We start from the raw sequence: 18068 nt of genomic DNA, 5'->3' as shown, positions 1-18068 counted from the left end.
AGTAAAAAACATAGTAAACCATTTTTTAAAAAGTGGAAGAATATAATAAACATGAAAGAATAAAAAATAAACTTGAAAACAAAAATGTACAAAGATTCACAAAATTAAAAGGCAATAGTTTTAAAAACTAATAATAATGAATAAATACCTAACAGGAATTTTTAACATTTAAAAAAGAAAATTTTTAAATTTTATACAAGGATTTCTAAAAACTTTGACATCATTATTCAAAGTACATGTATGAAGACACGGATTGGTGTGAACATACTTATATATAACCAGAGATATGAAAAATTGTGCTCTATGTGTGTAATAAGAATTGTAATGCATTCTGCTATCATTATTTTGAAAAATCAATTTGAAAAATCTTTATCCATTCCACAGTTATTCACTTTTTTAAAAATCTACAAAAAAATTCTGTAAAAAAATAAACAAATGCATTTTCAATTAAAAAAAAGAAAAAAAACTAGAAAAAAAAGGAAATCTACCCTATTTGATATGACCCAGTAATTTAACAATTTCACTTCTGAGTTCTTATCTGAGAAAAATGAAAGCACTTGTTGTCCACACAAAAGCATATAAATAAATGTTCATAGCAACTTTATTTAAATTATCCAAACCCTAGAAACAATGAACTTACAAGAGGCAAATGGATAAGTTGTGATATATCTACACAATGGAAAGCCACTCAGCAACATGGAAAGATAAACCATTCATAATGCTACAATATGTATCTCAAAATGCTTTTGCTAAGTGAAAAGAAACTGGAAAAAATACATAGTATATGATCACATTTATACAAAATTCTAAAAACCCGTAAACTAATATGTACTGACAAAATGCAGATCAATGGTTAGAGATCATTGAAAAGTGTATTAGTATACAGGAATACTGAGGGAGAGAGGGAAAGATGGTATTACAGAAGGTAACAGAACTTTTGTGGGTAATGGATGCCTTTATTATCTTAGTTGTGAGAAGGTTTCAAGCACAAACATATACTAAAACTTATCAAATAGTGAAGTTTAAGCATGTATAGTTATTATATGCTAATCTTATAATAGTCATTTTAAATGTATGCAAAATCCTGAATAAAATATTAGTCAATTGAATTATCATCATGAAAGAGTATACTTATGATCAATTAGATTTAACTCAAAAGTACAAGGATCATTCAACATCTAAAAACTCTGTTAATGTATCAGTTCAATAGGTTAAAAGGGAAAAAAAAGATACAATTATTTAAGGATATGTAGAATTTGATAAAATTTAGTATTCATTTATAATTAGTAAACAGCATTTGGTATGATTGAAATAAAAGAGAATTTCATTGACCTAATAGAGGCTATATCCCCAAAACTACAGCAAACAAGAGTGCCACTTTAGAAGCACCTCCTTTGAGGTTACTTCATTTCAACAATTTACCTAAGATCCTAGCACTATAATAAATAAGAGAAATAAATAAGAGAAAATAAATATAAAAATAAATAAGAGAAAGAAGGACTAAGAAAGAAAAATTGTTTTCAATTTCAGACAACATGATCACGTACATACAGTGTTAAATAAAAAAGCAAGAGACTCTACAATTAGAATAAGTGATTTCACATGGTGAATAGATTTAAAAATCAACATACCAAAACTAATACCAAACAAATTAAAAACTTTTCCTATAGATCCCTAATAACTAGAAGATACAGAAAAAGAGAAAAATTCCAATTGCAAACATTTTTCCAGGATATCTGAGAATAATTCTCACAAAAGAAGTACAAGTTATGAAATCTCTGGAGAAAATGATAAAATATTTTCCTAAAAATCTGAATTTTACCTTGTAGTTTGAAAGTTTCAATATTTGATCTCTAGATTCAATGCTGTCCTAAGGGGACATTTTATTAAATTTTGCAATCTAATCCTAATATACATGTTAGAATTGATAGATAATAAGCAAGAAAGAAGATGATGTGAGTATTTTTCCCATCAAATGCAAAACTTATTTTTAATCTGTCATGGTCAATAGCAGGAAGTAGCACTGAGAGAGATATACAAAGAAAGCATCATAGGCCACTCAGGCACCGCTCCTCACAAATACAGAATCCTGACATAGAACATGATGGCATTACAAATCAGTGTGACCAAGATGGTTTATTCAAGAACTGAAGCACGAACACCTGGTTATCAATGTGAGGGAAAAAAAAAATAGATCCTACATTAGCCCATACACAAAAACAGATTCCATGTGGATTTAAGACTAAATTTTTTTAAAAAGACACCAAAAAATATTCAGAAACACAGGAATATCTTTATGACTATAAAGCCAATAAATACTTTTTAAATAATATTTTTAAAGCAGAAGTCATAAGGTTATAGAAATGTAAAACTTCCATACACTAAAAGATACCCCAAACTGGAAATGCAAGCCCCCAGCCTAGGAGAAGATATTTGCAACCCATATAACAAAAGAATAACATCCAAATAAAGAACTCTAACAAGGAAAAAACCTAACCTCAAAAAAAGAATGAATATAGCAATTTACAAAGAGAAAAGCTAGAGGTCCATTAAGCACATGAAAAACTGTTCATTTAGTAACAGGGAATAAAAACTAAAACAATGAGATATATTTTACACATTTTGTGCTGAAGTCACTGCCTGTTGCTAGCAGGAGCATGGTGTGGCACCCCTGTTGAACAGGACTTTGGCAAAGCAAAGTTGAAGACTTGCATACTGTGCAGTCTTCCAGTCCTACTTCTATCTTCCATAAGTGAGGGAAACTTGGACTCTAACTTATACAAAAGAGAACAATGTCAATGGAGCATGGTTGACAAAAGCAAAAAAAAAAAAATGAGAGGCAATTCAAATATTCATCAACAAATGGGTAAACATAAAATGAGATTTTTCACACAATAGAATAGTATAGAGCAATAAAAATGAATTAATTGATTATAGGCATATAAAAGTACTAATAAAACACACAAGACTAAGTATAACTATATTGAAGAAGGATATGTATAGTTTAAGAACACAAAATAGTAATATGTGGTTTATGTATGAAAACACATGTGAGAAACTAGAAAAATTTGAAGGAATGATAAACACCAAAGTCACGATAGGGGTATGTCTGGGGAGGGGAGGCAGAGCAAAGGCACTCGGACAGGGTGGAACCTGTGTCTCTGCTTTATCTGTAGCCTCTTAAAACTGAATTTTGAGTCAACCCAGCAAAATGTTATCAGTTGATGAAGCTGGGCAGTGGAATACATGTGCATTCTTTGTATTATTATGTATACTGGTGAGCATATTTGAAATATTTTCTTTTTAAAAGTGAGAGAAACTTAAGGTTGCACAACTTGTAAGTGACAAAACTGGGATTTGAATTTAGGTGGTAAGGCTTAGCCTTGCTATATTGTAGACTGCCTCTCTGGAACTAATATATAAATGACATAATGTATATATACATATGTCATGCACTTAGCATATTAGGTAGCACATCAACGCCATACAAAACTGTAGCTATTATGCTATATTAATATGTTTTTTCTTTATAATTACACATATAGCATGTCAATTATTCTTAGACCCTCAACTTACATATTCTTTTCTTTTTGGTGGGAGGGTAGTACCGGGGATTGAACTCAGGGACACTCAATCACTGAGCCACATCCCCAGCCCTATTTTGTATTTTATTTAGAGACAGGATCTCACTGAGTTGCTTAGCACCTCGCTTTGCTGAGGCTGGATTTGAACTTGAGGTTCTCCTGCCTCAGCCTCCTGAGCCACTGGGATTACAGGCATGCGCCACCATGCCCGGGTTACCTTATATATTCTTCTAATACCCAAATGCTTATAGGAATCACAGCAATGACAGCAGAACAAGGGTGAAGTGTAGTGCTTGGCCTGGCTCATCAGACCCTACACACTTTGAGAATAAGTTACAGAACTTGTGAAGGGTGCATCCTTTTCTTCAGTAGTATTTATTGAGTGCCTATCATGACCTCAAAACTGGGTGTTCAATAATCAACAAGATAAACAAGTCTCCTGCCCCACGTGAAGCATTTCTTTTGGAATGGCACTGTATAATACCAATCATCAAGCAAGCCATGCATATAATCAGAATTCTTCTATTAGCCACATTTTAAGTTATATCAAGTTAGATAGATGGCACATGCTGATCTGTATTGCAATTGGACATAAAGGAAGGTTTAATGTTACGTAACTTTCTTAATAGCATCTGAACAGCAGAGTCAACTCACCTTTGGACCTTGTGCTCCAATCCCCACTGGTCCTCTAGGGCCTGTAGGTCCTATGGGGCCTACTTCTCCCTGGTAAGGAAAGAGTACTGAAATATTGCAGCAAAATAAAAACAACATATTCCTGCCTTTGATCTCCTAAGAGTTGTCTTCTTTCAACAAAGTGAGATAAAATAGTTTCATGTGCTTAATTCATACATGTATTGCCTGGGATCCTCTAGGCCAGATGGATTTTTATCATATTTGGAACATATAAATGTGGACCGACTTAAAATATAGGGTATGTAGTATGTTCACAATTGGTTAAGAGCTCCTGTGGAGGCACCTAGAAAAGATAGGCAGTTACATTCTAGAACAACTAAAACGGACACATTGAAAGCCAAGATGATGTCTGTCTGATCAAGAGCAATATCATAACCAGAGAGAGAACCTGAGTTTTCAATGATAAGCCTTTAATAAAAACCACAAGGAAAGCAGTAGTTTTCTATGGAGCTTCTTCTCATATGGACAGCTGTAGGAAGTATACTCTCAGGTGAGAAGTCTCTGGGAAGCATTTTGTTTATTTAACCATGATTAGTGATTCCTTGAAACAACATTAAAAGTAGTTAGCTAAATAATAAGTGGCATGCTTTTCCTCCAGAGATAAATAATAGTTCCAAATAAAGAGGTAACTTGATACCAATGTTCATGGAATCAGAGGTATATAAAAACACAAATAAAACATAAGGCTAAGTATAAATATTTTGCAGAATGATAAGTAATGGTTCCATTCAGCTCATTTCTGACTGTCTCCTTAACAGCACTCCTGGGGGAGTGCTTATGAGAAAACCAATTAGCCAAAACCCAGAGAGGCCTGGAACCACAGGCCCACGGTCTACTGACATTACAGTTTGCGTTGCCAGAATACGGTCTATTACCCCAAAATATCAAAGAATATAAATAAGTCTGTGTAAGTAAAACCTTCTTAAAGCATAAAGAATATATATTACAATTTATAAATTGTTAGGAATATCAGTAATATTTGGTATAAAGATCTCTGATTTCTAAGTTCACTCTATCTGTTCTCTTCCAAATAACATTGACCAGAAAACAGCAATTCTACTATAGATAAACTCTGCTGTCATTTAGAAAGTTACCTTAGAACCAGGTAATCCTTGTCCTGGGGGTCCTTGTGGACCAGGGGGACCAGTAGGACCTTGGATTCCCTTTGAAATAAAAATTTTAAGAATTTTATTAATGAAATCAAGAAGATATTTGGGTAATAACAGTTTCAAGTCCTCTAACACGATCATTTAGTTCTCATTCCATAATAGATGATTTATACGACATAAACGTTTTTTTGAATGGAGTGGCAAGGGCTTCTAGTTGAACCCTAGATGGGATGGCAGACTAACAGAAGAGAACAGCCTGAACCCCTAACAACACTGATGGAGAGTCACCAGGCCAGCTTGGAATTTTAAATAAGAAAAGTATAATTTCACCAAATTGTTGACCCAATTCATATCTCTGTCACATGCAAGCAAACCCTATACCCCTTCTTGGACCGATTGCATATTGAGATGTTAAATTGAAAGTTTGATCTGGGCTCTAAGAAGCAACAAGCCAGCAGACGCCACACTGAAGAATGACCAGACTGATTCTCTCCCTCACACTGCAGATGGGAGGAAGAGAGGACTTGTAAAGTTCTCCGGTAGTCTAGATTATAAGGAGGGCTTTTTCTTTCTTTCTTTTTTTTTTTTTTAAGAAAATGGAAGGGGTTTGAGTTACCTCTTTCTTTAGTCTAGAAAGAGGACTTCAATGGATATTTCTTACTTGTATAATTTGATTTTTGTTTTGGGGAACCAAGGGGCCAGAATCCAACTCAAGCTTGAGAAAGCTAAGAAGGCCTGTAGTAGCCAAAAGAAGCCAGGGGCCGTCTGTGGATCCAGAGTCTACCAGGGCAAAAGTCACATGAGATGTCCCTGCAAGGAAATTGTATGCTAAGTGTGAGACAAAGTTGGCCTGGAACTATTATCAGTCTGGCCCAAGAGACATGGAAGGATAACAGAACTCCAACAGAGAAAGTCCCCAGTAAAGCAGAGCAGAGAGGGAGGAGCAGCTGCAGGAAGGGACTCTTCATCACATCCTAGAAGAGACAGTCAAAGAGACCCATGAAGGAGCCCCACAAGGAAGAGGTCAGCTTCACACATCTGCAAAGCTCTGAGTGCCCAAAGCCACCTGCTATAGCACCAAACAAGAAAGAGTCCTCAGGCCCTCACATCCAGCCTTCTCCCTGGCTCAGCCCCAGAGAATTGAGAAACACTCCCTCCCTACAGATGGTGCCAGATAATGAAGACTAAAAGCAAAGTTAACATATTGACTGAACACTTTTTGTTACAGAATTAAATCTGAGACTGGCAACTTGCAATGACCCTACAACTTTCTATTACTTAAAAGTGATTTGTTTATTTTTTTAAAGTTTAGAGTCTATTGGAAATTTCTTTCAAGACAGAAAGAGTCCCCCATAGGGGGTGAAAAAACATTAAAGAATGACTAGAGAGAAAAAAATCTGTTTTGCTTATATCCCACAAATAATGTTTATTTTATGCAGTTATAATGTAATAGATGTTATCCCCTTTTCTCCTTTAGATGATACCACTGCTTTTTCATTTTAAAAATACAAATACTAGTCCCTTTTTCTCTGGTTGACAAAGGTAAGCAGCCCAGACAATTTGGGGAAGTTAAGGTTGTTGCACTGTCAATATTGACTGGTTACAAAACATAACCCTTTCTGACTTTTACAGTAGTCCACAAGTTGCATACAAATAGGACAAAAAAAATTACAGGATGTGCCATATGTAGATGTACATGCCTGTATGTGGTTATTTATATTCCACTTTATTTTGTAAAACATCTGAAGCTATCAAGCCTCCAAATATTTAGTGAAAATCTGGAGGTCATTTTAAAAAAAATTGTAAACATGATGATGGAAACAGAAGTTCACTCGTAAACAGATGAGTAGGAAAACTCATTTCTATAAGTGACATTGGGAGAAATAATAATCACAATAATTCAATGGATAAACTTGTTAAATTAAGGATAAGAAGAAAATTGAATAACTGCATACACAGGTTAAATTTAAGTAGAATTTATGTCATTTATCTTAATGGGGTAAATAAATTCTTGTTTAAAGCAGTTTACAAAGAATACATTCCATTTGCTTCCTATCATTAGGGGTCAGTTCTATAAGGACATTTTTACTCAAAAATTGTCTTTTTTTTTTTTTTTTTCTCTTGGAGAAGAAAATGAAGGAAGTCAAGGAGGTTTGAGTTTTTTGTTTGTTTGTTTGCTTTTTAAGCTGCAACAAACTCCATCAAGGATCAGCATTAAAGGAAACAGGAAGCCACAGTTGGGCGGGCTGGGATCCACTGGCCATCTGGACAGACCCGTCTCTCTTTGAACCTCATTCTCCACCAGAGTGGTAACTCAGCATAAGACACAGGATGAGGCAGTGCCATCAGGCAGCTTTCAGGACCAGAATGTGAGCCCTGATGAACCCAGAAAATACACTAGAAATCCTGAGAAGGCCTGGTGGAAGAGTCAATCCAGGATCCTTCAGGAGTCAAAACACTCAACTCTTAATTATTATCTAAATATTTATTTACAGATTTATCTTGGCTTCTTCTGCGCCTTAATCCTCTTAACACAGCCAAGAGCAAGGAAATGGAAAGAGGGGTAATAGCCAACTTCACTGTTGCCTGGTTTGACAAAAATATGTAATAATAATAACAAGTTAGCAGATGGTTAGAAACAAACTCACAGCTAAATGTCTAGTGAGATTTGGAATTGTCTCAAGGTTTTCTTCTTTCCCTAATACCCCCGATAAAAGAAGCACTATTCATGCTCTAGGCCACAGGATAATCCAAACCTTAACCATAAATTTTCATCAAACCAACTTGTCCCTTTCTAACCTGGATGATAAATCTGTATTTGCTACTGATGTTTTATTAAATGAGATATGTAGATAAATGCATATGGTAAAACTATGTGACATGCATTTATGAGTATGTCAAAATGAACCCCAATATGACATATAACACACTATTTTTTTTTAATTTTCAAAGTGTATGGTAAATTATAATAGTAAAATTACTGTTATACTATTTTCACATTATTTAGACAATTATCCAGTTTTTCCAAAAGTTATCAGATTGTAGAAACAGAGGTCTTTCCTTTCTTCTGACCAAAAGGGGCCAGATGACTTTTATAAAATCCTACTTGTAGTTTGCTTATATCCAGGAAGGATGCCACTTAAATAAATTGATCACTTCCGATTCTGGTCCTTATTTTAAGTTTAATACCATTTTTAGTTTGGTGTGTAGATAAGGGTGGGAAGTTCTCCCTTGGCATTGGGACCGAGTGGGACATAATCACAAAGTGGGACATAATCACAAACTGACACGTAAGTAGACGACTGCTCTCCCAAGGGGAACTAAAAATATAAAATGTTACCTCCAAACTCATACCCTGGTTAATTAGGTTTTAGTGATAAAAGTCAAAGCACAAGAAGCATAAAATTTATATTTGAGTCTTGGAAAGTTATTAAACGAAAATGTTTCCATGAAACTCTCCTTCTACATTCATTTCTGGACTTAACATATATTTCATTGCAATTTGACTGTCAAATGTACTCATAGATGTTTGCAGAATTGGCCTTCAGTGAACACCAGGATTGGGCTGGAATGCTTGGTACCATGAGAATGAAAACAAGCATCAGTTACCTGTTCTCCTTGACTCCCAGTGCCCGGGATGCCCATTGGTCCTTGAGGGCCCACAGGTCCCAAATCTCCCTGTATAGAAAACGTCAAAAGTACAACAATAAATAAAACCTCCTTCTTTTATGCTTTCCAGTCTGAATTTAGGCTTGATTAAAATCTATATTTATACTTCAAAAAATTCAACAAGTAAAATCATAAGACCTCATTGCTTTTGATGATCTCTAGATCAAATTTGCCAAAAGAGTGAATGACATTTTCACTATTTTGTCTAAACTGGTTGGTATGTGCATGGGTTTATATTTAGAAAACATGTTTCTCACAACCAGAATTTCTGAATAGTTATCATAATAATATAAAAACTTCCTGTTAGGACCATGACATAAATATTTAAGAGTTTAAAATTCTTGGGGTATAAGACAACTGGAATTTGAAAGATAAATCAAAGAAGATATTTTAAATTTTTCTAAGTTACTTTCCTCTCCAAATCTTATTAAAAGAACAAAAGTAAATACTACTCATACTTTATATAATATTGAACTATATTAAACTTGTGCGAAGATGCACTCTGGAATGTACTTCTTAGTATTTCAATTTTGAAATTAAGAAAAATCTAAGGTGAAGCCTACAAAATTAAAGAACCCTACCTTCTACTCCCAGGAAATAAATTCTATCATTAACAGAACTTACAATATTAGTAAGGGAAACAGAAGACAATAAGCAAGACAAGTAGATAAAATAAATGCTACATTGAATAATGATCAGTCTGTAGGGGAAAAACTAATTGAGAAAATGGTGTGGCAGTAACAATTGGATAATGAACCCAGGATAGCCTCACTGATGACAAGGAATGAGCCAGGTAGAAACCTGGAGAAAGAGCATTCCAGGCAGAGCACACAGCCAGCATAAGGATGATCCCTGTACATTTCAGAAACAGCAAGGAGACTGTGTGGGTGGAGATGGGGACCATGAGGGAGAGTAGCAATAGTAGTAGTGGTAGGTGATACATGGCAGTGGCCAGGCAGAAGGATCAATACGTCCTGTGAGACAATGGTACTTGTTCTTGCTTTTCTCTGAGCGGTGTTAACTGAGTGACTTCACCAAGAGTTGAAAAAAAGAGAAGGTCCAAGGACTGAGTCCTTTAATCTCTCCAGTCATTAGAGGTCAGAGGAATGAACAAGAAACAGCAGTAGAGACTGAGAAGGAGCACCCAGAGACCAAGCCAAGAGAGGGCTTCAAGAAGGTGAGGGAGCAAGAAAGGGTGCTGATAGGTCAAGTCAAATGACAACTGAGAACTGACCACTTATTTCAATGGCAACTATATTTAGACAACTTCAGGTCAGCAAACTTTTTCTAAAAACAGTGGGATAATAATGTTTTGGGCCTGAGGACGAAAATTAGGTCTCTTTTGTAACTGATCAATGCTGCTTTGAGAGTGTAAAATCAGCCATAAACAATACACAAAGCAGCACATGTGCTTATGTTCCAATAATGTTGTCATAGAAAGACGGACAGGCAGCTGAGGCTATGTAAATATGTTTTTATGAACAAAAGTAAATACTACTCATACTTTATTTTATTTTTTTTATTTTTTTATTTTTTTTTAAAGAAAGAGTGAGAGAGGAGAGAGAGAGAGAGAATTTTTAATATTTATTTTTTTTAGTTCTCGGCGGACACAACATCTTTGTTGGTATGTGGTGCTGAGGATCGAACCCAGGCCGCACGCATGCCAGGCGAGCGCGCTACCGCTTGAGCCACATCCCCAGCCCCTACTCATACTTTATATAAATAATATTGAACTATATTAAACTTGTGCCAAGTTACACTCTGGAACATACTTCTTAGTATATTGTCCACCTTGGTCTAAATAAATAAGGAAAATATTATAAACTCAAGTTCTGATCCAGAACCCGATTATTCTGATTCAGTACTTGATTGTTCATGATGCAAGAGTCACTGTGCTAAATGCTTTTCATAATTTTTCTCACTAATGCTCCCAATAACTCTCTATGGTGGGCCTCACCATTTTCCAAATGACCTTAAGTAATTTGCTCCAGGTCACATACCTATTAAGTGGCAGACATGAGATTCAAATCTACACTCTGTCTCACTCCTCAACCCAACTCATAACCACTATTCTGCATGTATTCAATAAACACATGAAAATTATATCCTTTTGTACAGTTTTTTTTTACAATTAAAGTCTGTGTCATAACTAATTTTTTGTTTTGTTCCAAATATATGTATTTGTGAGCCCTTGTCACACGGTGTTTATGTCATCGCTTGAATCACACCAAAGTCTTTGAATCTGATGCTGCACCTAAAAGAGTAGGAGAGGAAGAAAGGGGGAAAGGAAAGAGAAGACAGTATTGATTTAGGAAGGGGATAGCAAATAAAAGCTTTTTATGCAAAGCGTTTTCTTTGCATGAGCTCCAGATGTAAAAACACAAATGCCCATGTCACAACAACCCTTGAAAAAGTTAATTTACTGAACTCACAAAACAATGGTTCTATTGTATTTAGTTCTCACTGCCCCCAAAGGAAAAAGAACATCTTACATATTTTGGAAGTATTTTGGAACTGCAGTTACAACCAGAGCTGAGCTCTTTGAAGCAAGAATTGTATTGCATCTAAAATTTATATGATCCATTACTTATCATTATCTCTGCTATTCAAATACAGACAACCAGAAGAAATAACTACCAGAAAATAAAAGGTATAAGTCATTTCAAGATTGAGGATAATCATGAGTATCAGTTATTACTCTAATTTAATAAATAATATAATGTGTGCTTAATGGTTGGCATATAAATGACTCCAAATTGATATGAGGTCTCTGGTTTTTGCACATATCTTCTGTCTCCCCCCCTTGACAACTTTCACTTCCCACTGCTCTTTAGAATCTGAGCAGCTTGCAGTAACTTCTGTCACCAGCCTCACCACCCCTTCTAATTAGGGTCATGATCTTCAGATATTTTAAAGAAAATGAGTAACTAATGCTAAAGAGTAAAGCAACGTCTGATGGCTTGGAGCTGACCTGACCCTGGCAGCTGGGCTGCAGTGCTGAACATAAACAAGCTCATCAAAGCGACAGACCAAGACAAAAGCAAGACTGCTCTGTACTCATGTCTGAGCACAGACAAACCACAAACACTGTCCAAATCCCTAGAAGTGGTCAAACATTCTCCTGCACTAGCTGAAACGAGTTGCTGCTACTTCTTTGACTATTACATCTCAATCTAACACCATTTTTCTCAGTTTCTAGATGAGACTCATTAAAATACTCAACCTTAAAATAATTCCCACTTTCTGGTAGCATTCAATGCAAAGCAACCTATGCTATCTTGAAAGGTCCCAAAAGTCACCCAACACAAACCCAAGTTCTATAAAAAATCTCTTCTTCTTCCTTCCTAGTTGCAGTTGGTCCCCCAGGGTTTATGGTTTCCATGTTGCAATGAGTCAGTAAACCTTTGTTTAACTAAAGGTGGACTCCTATTGTTTCTTGCTATAGGGTATCAACACTAGTTTTCTTAAATGAGTTCTATTATTTTAATATTTTTGAATGAATGCCTGAAGGTAGAGATGGACTGTAATGAGGCCAAAATGTTTTTAACAACTATTTTCTATTACACTAAGGACAGGTATTTTTTTGCTAATGTCTGTCTTCAAAGATGCTTTGCTGATGACTGAAGTCACAGGAAGTTAGAAACCAAATAAGTGACACATTACTCTAAATAATAGGACTTCCCAGATCATAATTCATCCAATATAATAAATATACCTTGCATAGACAAGATTTATAATTAATTGAATACCTATGTGTCATGATTGTCATGTTATATTTGGTTTTAAAGTGTACACTCATTAAAAGCAATGACAAAAATAATTTTACTGGCATTGTTTCCATTATACACCTTGTATACAGTACCTTGTCCCCTTTGATTGACAGGCCTTGTAACCCTTGTGGGCCAATTGGTCCTTCAGAACCCTTTTCACCCTGAAAGTGCATGGAAGGGATATCAGCGCATTGATTAAAATTATTTTACAAGATTTACATTAAAGTTACTATGAATTATACTTCAAATTGATTTTTTCAATCAAGTATCCAAATTCACTGCCCACTGTGAATGAGTAATTCTAACTGACTCTAAGATTTGCAACTTGCAAAAAAAATTAGTCATATCATTTTCACAGGAAGGAGTCTGTCCCAGCAGAATACATATATAGCATTGCTGAAATTGGAAAAGAGCTCAATTTCCAATCTCAATAGAAATACTGAAACCAGGAACCTAATCAATTAATCATGAGGTACAACTACCTCGATCAAGCCTTCTATTCCTTAACATGGCTACACTTGGATCCATGGTACAAGAAAATTTGTCTCTCATATATGTGAACCAATACTCGCAAGATTGGATTACTTATTAAATGTTTTATATCTAAACTTACAGAGACATTCATTGAAAATCTAGGTTTAGAAGGCTTCGTGGAAAACCTTGTATTTGCTTCTATGATCAAATGATCTCTGTGAACAGCTGTTCTTACTATATGAAGTCATAGCACTTCATGCCTTTGTTATAAAAATAAACCATGTCAATCAGAAACAATATCCATTTAATAAGTTCATTAGAACCAAGAATAAAATCAAAGAACATTTTTAAGAAACTTAAGAAAAAGGAAAATATAGCTATATATTTCTATCCATAATTTATTCACTTACTCGCTACAAATTAACCACAATCTAACTGAGTCAACAGGTCTGCCTGGCTGGGGAATGAAGTGCTCTGACTGGTGGGTTCTTCTGATCATTACCAAAGAGCAAAGTCCCATGTACTTGACCCTAAGGAAACACTGAAAACCATGTGTTCTTTCCTTGTTGAAACAGAGGCCAATGTAGAGCCTGGGGTTATTATAAAGATTGTATCATCACATCATACTTCATTTAACATAAAAGTATGTTGAACATGTCACTAAGGCATTCTCTGAAATATACTTCTTAGTGTTTCACATATTTATTTCTTATTTGTTTTTGTTGTTTTGTTTTGTTTTGTTTTGTTTGAGGTTTGTGGGGGTTTTGTTTTGTTTTGTTTTTGTACTAGAGATTGAACTCAGGGCCACTTGACCACTAAGCCACATCTCCAACCCTATTTTACATTTTATTTAGAGATAAGAGTCTCAAATCTTAACACCTTGCTTTTTGCTGAGGCTGGCTTTGAATTTGTGATCCTCCTGTCTCAGCCTCCTCCCAGGCACTGGGATTACAGGTGTTCAGCACCACACCCAGCCCTCATTTGTTTCTTTATCTTTAACACAAACACACAGACGTTATAAAGATAAATAATTTTCACAATTTGAATTTTCCGGATTGTTTGGGCTGCACATAAAAAAAGACATTTATAATGTGCCAAAAATTTAATGAAACTATGTATCATAAAACTTTCTAAAATGTAGTTCTAAGTCTTTGACCTGTTTTCTAAGAATGATACTTTAGTTATGAAATATCATATTTATCCAAAATATCACTAACATTATTGTGGCAACTTTAATGTCTTAACAAGGTCCTCTTCAAAATTCAGCTCACAACATAGTATGAATTATTTGTTACAGCAATTGCTTTTCCTCTTTTGAGATTTGGGTTTCTCAGAGACAACTGAGTATTGATCATAATGAAAGAATCTGAGAATGAGATACAATTTTAGAGTATGAGGCCATATTGAGAAGGTCAGATCTGAGTGACCTGACAGAATAACTGTTGTGCAGGGTCTGGGAAAGCAACATATGGTTCTCTGGGTTGTGTGGGTGTGTGTCTATGTGGGGGGTGGGGAAGACTTTAGAAATGAAGCAACAACCCAGAAATACATTATTGTTTGCTGTGAAATTTTTTTTAATAGTGCCCAGCGTATTTTGGAGAACCATTTCCTATGCGGTGTTTGGCAGATGTGTTATAGATATGGGTAAACCACCTAGACAACAGGACAGCAAACTACAGCCCACTGGCCAAATCCCATAGCCGGCTTTTTGTAAACACAGTTTTGTTGCAGCAGCCAGATTCATTCATTGATACGTTTTTATGGCTATTTCCATGCAGCAACAGCACAGTTGAGTCATTGCAACTGATACCATATGTCTTACAAAGCCTAAAATATTTGCTATCCAGCCCTTTACAGAAGTTTGACGTGCCCTGGTGCAGAGGAACTTGAGCTCCAAGAATTATATGTGGGGAGCAGTAGGAAAGTTTGAAATCATAATAGTTTGGTCCTTGTAGTGAAAAATCAGTTTTCTTATGATTTTGATGGCAGTATAAATTGATGTATTAGATTTTTGTATCCTATCTGTGTTTCATAAAACAAAGCTGTGAGCCGTGTTGCCATAGCTACACTGAATAACTTGACTTCTGGGCATCAATATGCTATTTACCACTGGAGCGTTAATGACTGCAAACTGAGAGTTTCTAATTTCATATGTGGTAATTACATGAAATAGAAATCTGTTGATGACTTATTTTATAATTAAATATTTCACCATACTTTTACATTAAAAGAAAATTGACAAATTCCTTCACACAATACAGGGCAAATAGTCAGGAAATACTTAACTTCTAATAATCAGTGTTTTAAAAAATCTATGATTCATGACTATGCAGGACAAAGTGCTGTGGGTTTTTTTTTTTTTCCTAGTTCAGAAGCTTTTATTACCTTAGGTCCTGGAAATCCTTCTCCAGGTAAGCCCCTCTCTCCTGGTGCTCCCTCAGGACCACGGGGACCCTGGATAGGGTAGGAGGGAATGAGGAGCAGGAGGTGAGAGAGCAAGAAAGAAAGGCAGGAAGAGAAAAGGAAGAAGAGGGAAGAAAGAGAATAATTATATTTCAGTTCACAAGGATATGGCGGTGATATAGTCCTCCTAAGTTTTTCCTGAGTGTCCTTCTAGTAAGCTCCCAAAGTATTTTGGAAAACCATTTACACTGATCAGCAGAATTGTAGAGTTGTAACGAAGAAATTCACCTTGTATTCAAATACTTATTCTGTTTGATTGGCATAAGCACTTCTAGGATCCTCAAATTAGAGGAAAATGGAAATGAAGTGATGCTTCGGAATAAGGATTAGGAAATAAATCCTATGAGGAAAGGCTGAAAATTCAAGACTGTGTGATCTGGAGAAGGATGCAGTGTTATTTTAAAATTTGGTTAAGTTTTAAGGGAGCCCATTGAAGAAATCACTGCACAGCTGTTGCAAAGCATTGGATACTACTTACATGTGTTTTGATTTCTGTCCTGATATACTTGGACTAAAACTTGAATTATTTCAGGAACCCATTGACTCCACTGGCAGTTCTATGCATAAGCTGCTATCTTGATAGATCAATGAAGGGAAACATGGTTTTCCATATTGATGATTAAAATTAAGTCTGGATGACTATTGCTCAGAAGAGGAGCACTTCTAAAGGCACTAGAAGAGGAGAGGACTTCTTGGTCCTAGGCTTTGAAATGGACTGGCAGAAAACACCCTACTTGGAAAACATAAAACAATAGCAAGGTTTTCATTTAAACTAGAAAAAAAAAAACTTAAAAACTACGAATTTTCCTCTTTTCTTCTTGTCCAAAAGGTTAAAAAGAAAGAAATGAAAAGGAACTAACAACAAACCTCTTAAAAGCAAAAACCGGAGAATTTCCTCTAATGATCTTCAGATGATTCAGATTAGCTAACTAGGGAAGTCCTGGAACAGTCTAATGAATTTCCCTCAAGGCCCAAAGCCAGCACACTGCAGGCTACAAGGTCGTTGGGCTCTAGGTACACTAATCCAGGATTACCTAAGAGATGCATTAGACTGGTGGCAGAACAAGGTTGCAGCATTATGTTCAGCAGTAGCAGACCCATTATGAATTTGTATTTAAGAAAGAAAACTAACTGTATCTCAGTGTTTAACTTCTTTGTGCTTTGCCCTGAAATTGCATATTTTAAAAGACAGTCTTTTTTTACTATTCAGTAAAGACTTTAATTAAAAGAAAAAGCTAACATCTAATTGAATTTAAATTGTAATGCTTGTGACCTTTAACAATCCAAAATCTTAATCAAAGCACTAATATCCATGACAGCTTACTCTAATGGTAGAGCAGTCAGCTAGGGAGGAAATAAAAAGGAGCATGAAACTGGATTGCAAACTAAACTGAAAAGTGCCAAGTTAAAATCATGCACATTCTCAAAGAACAGCAAATTTTTCTTCTTCCCTAATGACAGGACTAATGAAAATGAAACTTTTTATATTAAACATAATGAATTTTTTCCAGCTCAGTTTTTTTTTTTCATTCATTCAACAAATACTTATCAAACACCCAAGAAGTGGAAGGAATTGTACTAGGAATAGCAGACAGATCTCCTTGTCTCATGGAATTTAGTCTTGCATGCTAGTTAAAAGGAGATTTTGGTGTCTTTTAAATCAAGGTTCAAGTCTGACTTTTGCTACGTATTAGCAATGTCACCTCGATCAGATAATTCAATCTCTCCAAACCTCAGCATCATCTTCAGAATGATGACAGTACTACCTCAGCCACTAGTATTATTGTAAAGATTCACAGACATTTAGAGCTCTTACATATGACTACATGCCTGCTGCAATTATCAAACCTAATTTTACTTCAGCTCCATCATTGTTACAAATGTCCTTTGTGGAGTGTTTAGAAATAAGGAAATCTCAGAGGTTGGTCTACATTAGGCACAGTGGTGACAGACATTTATTCTGGCTGCACAGAATAAATGAATTTTCTTCCCTTCTCCTCTGCACTTGTAGAATACAGCAATGAAGGTGAAAGTGAAAGTAATGGAGGAGTTAAGGAATCCTGCGTTCAAAGCTGTTGAGAATGGAGTTAAGGCTCATGGGCCAGCACTTAGGGGAATTAAAAAATCAGTGAACCAAGGTTTAATTACTGTGAACTGTCAGAGAAATATTCCATACCATCAGTATGTTCTCAAGTTTTCCAGTTAAAGAGTCGGGATAGAAGATGATTATTAACCAGAGAAGAGAAGTAGCAGGTACTTGGGTTAGATGAACCATACTTTTAATTTAGTAGTCAGGAAAGACCAGA

At 35.4% G+C, this 18068-nt stretch overlaps 1 protein-coding gene across 5 annotated transcripts in view; it reads right to left on the bottom strand.

Annotated features, from left to right (window-relative positions):
- Nucleotides 1–18068, bottom strand: part of Col28a1 (collagen type XXVIII alpha 1 chain) — a 176511-nt gene that overhangs the window by 109095 nt on the left and 49348 nt on the right. For all 5 annotated transcript variants that reach the window (XM_078040379.1, XM_021730704.3, XM_078040380.1 and 2 more), the window contains exons 14-18: nt 15685–15753; nt 12918–12986; nt 8996–9064; nt 5372–5440; nt 4239–4307 (exon numbers count right to left, since the gene is read on the bottom strand). In XM_078040379.1, the coding sequence (XP_077896505.1) occupies nt 4239–4307; nt 5372–5440; nt 8996–9064; nt 12918–12986; nt 15685–15753 (345 nt within the window). The remainder of the gene's footprint in view (nt 1–4238; nt 4308–5371; nt 5441–8995; nt 9065–12917; nt 12987–15684; nt 15754–18068) is intronic.

This window comes from Ictidomys tridecemlineatus, chromosome 2 (assembly GCF_052094955.1).
Source record: "Ictidomys tridecemlineatus isolate mIctTri1 chromosome 2, mIctTri1.hap1, whole genome shotgun sequence".
In the NCBI taxonomy this organism is placed as follows: Eukaryota; Metazoa; Chordata; class Mammalia; order Rodentia; family Sciuridae; genus Ictidomys; species Ictidomys tridecemlineatus.
The sequence above is the reverse complement of the archived record's forward strand: the minus strand, read 5'-3'. Positions and strand labels throughout refer to the sequence as shown.